At 42.6% G+C, this 7,500-nt stretch overlaps 1 protein-coding gene across 1 annotated transcript in view; it reads right to left on the bottom strand.

Moving 5' to 3' along the window:
* The window catches only part of lama1 (laminin, alpha 1), a 70,916-nt gene that overhangs the window by 48,865 nt on the left and 14,551 nt on the right, over positions 1–7,500 (bottom strand). Inside the window, exons 5-12 of the mRNA XM_079862459.1 lie at positions 7,312–7,491; positions 6,553–6,642; positions 5,689–5,806; positions 5,367–5,545; positions 2,851–2,956; positions 2,607–2,764; positions 2,062–2,202; positions 489–650 (exon numbers count right to left, since the gene is read on the bottom strand). Coding sequence (XP_079718585.1) covers positions 489–650; positions 2,062–2,202; positions 2,607–2,764; positions 2,851–2,956; positions 5,367–5,545; positions 5,689–5,806; positions 6,553–6,642; positions 7,312–7,491 — 1,134 coding nt within the window. The remainder of the gene's footprint in view (positions 1–488; positions 651–2,061; positions 2,203–2,606; positions 2,765–2,850; positions 2,957–5,366; positions 5,546–5,688; positions 5,807–6,552; positions 6,643–7,311; positions 7,492–7,500) is intronic.

Raw genomic sequence — 7,500 nt, 5'->3', positions numbered from 1 at the left:
GTCACAAACTACCTTGTAACCAATCAGATCAACGTGTGATCGTCAACCAGTGGATCTCTGAGCTGAGGGAGTGAGTGGAGGCGGGGCTCATTTGCATATTCATAGAACCACGAATACTAAATGAGGCGAGGGTGTCGAGTTACAGTCAAGATATTTTAAGGCATAAAGATTTTTTTTAAAGGAAAAAAGTTTTAAATATGTAATTTTGGTGATGAGTTTTAAGAGATACAATTATTGACAACAGGGGGACTTTAAAAGTAATAAAAAAAGGTGGTAATATCCATCAGTTTTGATTTCATGTTGAATGGAGGTCGGAGCTGATGGAAATGAATGCTATAATTAGATGTTTTAATTTCATTAATCCCCTGGGGACACACGCTGCGAACGTGTGTAAGCTAATTAGCTGTAAATGTGTTAATGAGTGTGAGTGTAATGACAGGCCAGCGAGAAACACACACACACACACACACACAGAGAGAGAGAGTCACCTTGTTGTTGAGGAACGGCTCCGGCGCGGCCCACGACCACAGCGACGGCACGCCTGCGGACACCGAGCCGTTCGACACGATCAGGTTTTCGTCTGAGATCTGAGATGTGAAGATGCTGGAGCTCTGAGGAGATCGGAGGAGAACCGCGTCTCTGTGAACCACCTGAGAATCAACAACACACAGGCTCTGTTTCAAACCACAGCCAAGTCAAGGCAGCTTCATTTATATAGTGCTTTAACATTATGGATTGTTTCGCTTTACAGTGATAACAGGAGATACAGTAACAGAGAGTGTTCAGGCTTTACAGCAGATCTAGAATAAAGTTATTGTCCAGATAAACTTAGTTTTTGATTGATTCACTTCCGTTGCAGAGATCATTAGTTATTAACTTAGGGGCCGCTAACACACACTGTTTTAACAGAAAACAGAAAACTTTTAATGTGCTCTGGCCGTTCATTTGCACGACACCAGTGTTTGCTGCTCGACACAGTCACAGCGTTACTTTACAACATATATTGTGAAATAGGTTTTATTTTTGTATTTTCCGGTTTCATTTTAGTTCATGGTTTTAGTAGTTTTGTTGTGCGGTTTTGTCAAATTTTTGTTTCAAATAGAGATCACGATTCTGAACAGACAACTAAACAAAATAACATAATTTATTAGAGGTTCTGACAAAATGTTAACTGCTGCCGTCTATTTACAAATGTTTAATTAATCTGAACGAATTATTTAAACAAACAGTTGAGTGAATGATTCAGTGACTCACTCATAAAGACTTCACTTGTTTCATTACTGGATGAATCAGTGTTTGTGAACGAATCTCTTGAATCAATGATTCAATGAAAAACACATTTTTTAACAGTCCCTTGTCGCCACCTACTGGTGTAACGATGTAATTGATACAATAATTATTTGAAGTGTCAAGTTACTTTTCAAAAGGTGATTTATTCTATTTTGATCGCTACCGTAGATATGAGTGTTTATATCCGAACTAAACTTTTATCCCAGAACATCAGTGATGATATGAATATTTGTAACATGGAAATAATAATACTGTGTGTTGAAGAGTCTCTTTGTGAAAGTGTTTCATACCTAGATAACTGCTTTCTCTGGGTCAGCAGCAGCGTGAACACAGATTTGAATTTTCCGGTATAATTTAGTCAAAGGTTTAATAGGCGAATCGTTGTCATTAAGGAATGAGATCATGTGGGTGTTTTAATCGAGATTATGATCTTTTAACAATTAATCGTGCAGCTCTACTACATTGTAACGATCATGTTCTGTTTTATGGAATTTTATATTTTGTATTTCATTGTTTCCCTGTGTTCTTTAACTGCTTCTTTCATTCCCAATTTCCCTGAATTTCCTAGGAAATCTTCAGTTTCCTAGTTTACTGATTATACACTTATTTGTTGCTATGGTTACTGATTGCTTTGCACACCTGTTTCTTGTTTAGTTTGTTTTCCCCTGCGTTTAAGCCCTCACTTTAGTTCTAAGTCTTTACTTTAGTCAAGCTGTTACGATGATGTAGTTTTGTTATTTTTGGTGAGATATTGGCAGTAGTTAAACATACCGAGCTGGTGAACCAGGTCGAGCTCTCGCACACGTCTGACACTCCGAAACAGAAACACTCGGTGCAGCCCTCGGGATTACTGGCCTGCAGATTATAGAAACCCTGCTTACACAGATCACAGTTCGAGCCCATCACGTTATCCTGCAGAGAGAGAGAGAGAGAGAGGGAGAGAGAGAGAGGGAGAGAGAGAGAGAGAGGGAGAGAGAGAGAGAGAGAGGGAGAGAGAGAGAGAGAGAGAGAGAGAGAGAGAGAGAGAGAGAGGGACGGGAGAAGAGGTTACGCAAGTGTCATTCGATGCTAAAACCCTATAAAGCCTGATATATGAAATAACAGTCAGAAAATCATGATATTTAAAAAAGGTGTTTTTTTGTTGAGTATCATATTTGATTTATCAGGTTTTTATGACTCATATAGTCTGATATAGTGAGAATATGGAAGAAAAAACAGCCCAAATTGAGCAAAAATATGCAGTTTGGTGCATGCTGATATTTATATGAAATTCTAATGCTTATAATGTAAATCAATGAGATCTTTATGACCGTTACCTTGCACACACACTCCCTGCAGGGGTCGCTGTTGTGGCTTCCGTCCAGGTTACACTCGCAGCGAGTGCATTGTGGGAAATCTCTGAAGCCGAACGCACAGCGGTCACACTTCTCGCCCGCAAAACCCTCCTTACACACACACTGACCTGCAGACAGACCTACACGACACAACCAGCAGCTCAGACAACGCCTGAAACACTGCATCAGAGATATTCGGTGGGAAACAGAAGCAGAGATGTTTCACCTGTGTCGAGGTTCGCGTGATCATCGTCTCTGATGCACACGGGACTCGCTGAGCCTCTCGCGTCACACTCACACTCAACACACGGGTTATCGGCGTACGGAGACACCTGAAACACAGACACGTCAAAGGGTTTAACATTCACAGTCTTTATTGTGCAGAAGATTCATCATGAACAAGTTTGGAAACTCTTCTGGAGCTCTAATGGAGACACAGTTAAAGGGGAACGTTCTCAGAACTTTAGCAAACATTCTTCCAGAGCGTTCATTCAAAGTTATCTGGTCTTTAATAATTTTCTCAAAAAAAAAAAAAAAAAAAAAAATGTATACAATTATGACACAAATTTTAGATACCAATGAAAATTCACAATTATCTTTTCCAATTTTGAAACCACAGCTAAACCTACAAACCTAACTAATAGGCTATAACTGTAAATATACTCTTTACTCTTTATAAGTTACACTCACTCACTCACTCACTGACTCACTCACTCACTGAATCAATCACTCACTCACTGAATCACTCACTCACTCACTCACTCACTCACTCACTCACTGAATCACTCACTGAATCACTCACTCACTGAATCACTCACTCACTCACTCACTCACTCACTCACTCACTCACTCACTCACTCACTCACTCACTGAATCAATCACTCACTCACTGAATCACTCACTCACTCACTCACTGAATCAATCACTCACTCACTGAATCACTCACTCACTCACTCACTCACTGAATCACTCACTCACTGAATCACTCACTCACTGAATCACTCACTGAATCACTCACTCACTGAATCACTCACTCACTCACTCACTCACTCACTCTCTCACTCACTCACTCACTCACTGAATCACTCACTGAATCACTCACTCACTGAATCACTCACTCACTCACTCACTCACTCAGTCACTCATTGACTCACTGAATCACTCACTCACTAAATCACTCTCTCACTCACTCACTCACTGAATCACTCACTCACTAAATCACTCACTGAATCACTCACTCACTAAATCACTCACTGAATCACTCACTCACTAAATCACTCACTGAATCACTCACTCACTAAATCACTCACTGAATCACTCACTCACTCACTCTCTCACTCACTCACTGAATCACTCACTCACTAAATCACTCACTGAATCACTCACTCACTCTCTCACTCACTCACTAAATCACTCACTGAATCACTCACTCACTCACTCACTCACTCAGTCACTCATTGACTCACTGAATCACTCACTCACTAAATCACTCTCTCACTCACTCACTCACTGAATCACTCACTCACTAAATCACTCACTCACTCACTCACTCACTAAATCACTCACTGAATCACTCACTCACTAAATCACTCACTGAATCACTCACTCACTCACTCACTGAATCACTGAATCACTCACTCACTAAATCACTCACTCACTCACTCACTCACTAAATCACTCACTGAATCACTCACTCACTAAATCACTCACTGAATCAATCACTCACTCACTGAATCACTCACTCACTCACTCACTCACTGAATCACTCACTGAATCACTCACTCACTGAATCACTCACTCACTGAATCACTCACTGAATCACTCACTCACTGAATCACTCACTCACTCACTCACTCACTCACTCACTCTCTCACTCACTCACTCACTCACTGAATCACTCACTGAATCACTCACTCACTCACTCACTCACTCAGTCACTCATTGACTCACTGAATCACTCACTCACTAAATCACTCTCTCACTCACTCACTCACTGAATCACTCACTCACTAAATCACTCACTGAATCACTCACTCACTAAATCACTCACTGAATCACTCACTCACTAAATCACTCACTGAATCACTCACTCACTAAATCACTCACTGAATCACTCACTCACTCTCTCACTCACTCACTGAATCACTCACTCACTAAATCACTCACTGAATCACTCACTCACTCTCTCACTCACTCACTAAATCACTCACTGAATCACTCACTCACTCACTCACTCACTCAGTCACTCATTGACTCACTGAATCACTCACTCACTAAATCACTCTCTCACTCACTCACTCACTGAATCACTCACTCACTAAATCACTCACTCACTCACTCACTCACTAAATCACTCACTGAATCACTCACTCACTAAATCACTCACTGAATCACTCACTCACTCACTCATTGACTCACTGAATCACTCACTCACTAAATCACTCACTCACTCACTCACTCACTCACTAAATCACTCACTGAATCACTCACTCACTAAATCACTCACTGAATCACTCACTCACTCACTCACTCACTCACTGAATCACTCACTCACTCACTCACTCACTCACTCACTGACACACTCACTCACTCACACACACACACACACACACACACACACACACACACACACACACACACACACACACTAACTCGCTCACACACTCACTCAGACACACGCACACGCACACGCACACTCACTCACACTCACACTCACACACACACACACACACACACACACACCTGGTGTGGTCTGTAGTATCCGTCCGCACAGGTTTGGCAGTTCACTCCCGCGGTGTTCTGGGAGCAGTTCACACACACTCCTCCGCCCACAAACCGGTCCTGTGTGTTCAAGCTCAGCCTCAGATCCGCCACCGTCTGGTTGTAGTAACAGTCGTCGGCCTTGTTGTGACAGTTACACTCTGATCAACGAGAGAGAAAGCACACAGATCAGGAGGGTCGTGATCGCTTATAAACGAAGGTTTGTTTAGTTTTTTCTGTTTGAGTGAATCTCACAAAATACTGTTTGTCTATGTCATATATGTGACGTTATTTATTGTCTTACTCTCGCATGTGTTTCCTTTAGAAAGCGTTCCTGGTTGCCACGGCTCCTGATGGTATCCAGGGCAACACTCATTACAGCTCTCACCACAAGTGTTGTGCTCACACACACACTTCAGTTTCTGTGGAAACATGAGAGAGAAGAGAGTGAGACACGCATAACAAACAGCAGAGGGACAGAGAACGGCTAAAGTGAGACGCCACTGTAATACAGAGAGACCACACACACACACACACACACTGAACACACACACACACTGAACACACACACACACACTGAACACACACTCACTCACTCACACACACACACACTGAACACACACTCAGTCACACACACACACACACACACACACACACACACACACACACAGTCTGGTTCGCTATCTTTGTGGGGACTCTCACTAAACCGAACCCCTAAACCTACCCGCCATCACACTCACAGACACACACACACACACACACACACACAAACACACACACACACTAAGCCGACCCCTAAACCTACCCGCCATCACACTCACAGACACACACACACACACACACACTAACCCGACCCCTAAACCTACCCATCACAGAAAACTTTCTGTGTTTTTACATTTTCAAAAAAATATAATTTAGTGTGTTTATTAAACCATTTCCCTCGTGGGGAACCGCTGGCTGGTGATCTCAGGTTTTACTATCCTTGTGGGGACATTTGGTAACCTGTACACACACACACACTCACACACACACTGAACACACACAAATGAGACCTTATTGTAAAGGTGTAAAGTGCAATACAGTGACTTCAGAGAGGCGGAGCCAAAGTTCACACTATCATTTGATTGACAGCTTCCGTCTCAGGGGGATGGTGTTTGTTGTCAGTTACCTTGGTAACGGGGTCCCATGGGCAGCTCTGGGCGTGGCCATAACAGATGCACATCCCGCCCACCGAGATGTCCTTGATGGAGTAATAATACTGAAACCAGACCGAGACCAGGACACAGTTAGACTGTTACTGCATTAACACAAAACTACCATGGCACTCCTTGAGATATCTTTGATATGAATACGGTGATCAACTCATGCAGGGTTTGAAATTAACACCCGCCAAATGCAGTGGCGGGAAACGCTGTCGAATCACTGGCCAATTTGGCGTGTAACTTATTATGTTTACTCACTTTTCTGAGGAAGTTTGTGTGTTCGCAGATTTAGCGCAAATACTCGTGAGTCATCCTGATATATTAAATACAGCGTATTGCAGAATCTGCTCACATCTGCTTACTTGAACACACACGTCACTACACAACAGACACCGGCGCGCTTGTTCATTTGCATTGAAGCAAAAGCGAAGATTAAAAAGCATTTGGTGAACAGAAAACACATTGTTATTTTCCAACATCCTACATTTTTTTAATGTTCTTTGTACTGTATTAATCTGTCCAGCTAAAAATGTATGAAATCAAAATTTTATAATATATATATATATAAGCTGTGATGTAGTTAATCTGGTTTATTTCTTTATTCTTCTTCTTTTTTGGCTAGTAGAAGCTCTGAATGGCCGGTAACTTTGGCCGGCGAGTGAAAAAGTTCATTTCAAACCCTGACCTCAGGGCACCATCTGAAACCACAGCACTACAGATCATACCCGGCGCGTGACGATGGGGTCGACTTCTCGGGGGTCGCGGTAGCTGAGGGTCATGAGGTCGGCGTTGAGCGTCCGGATCCTCTGCAGGCGCAGGCGAATGAACCGAGCCGAGGTGAAGTCCAGCAGCTCTGGGGTCAGATCATCAGCGCTGGGACGCCCGTTAATCAGAGACGTGTGGATCTGAGGAGA

Source organism: Squalius cephalus (assembly GCF_949319135.1).
Source record: "Squalius cephalus genome assembly, chromosome: 25".
In the NCBI taxonomy this organism is placed as follows: domain Eukaryota; kingdom Metazoa; phylum Chordata; class Actinopteri; order Cypriniformes; family Leuciscidae; genus Squalius; species Squalius cephalus.
This window is presented reverse-complemented; position numbering and strand designations above follow the sequence as displayed.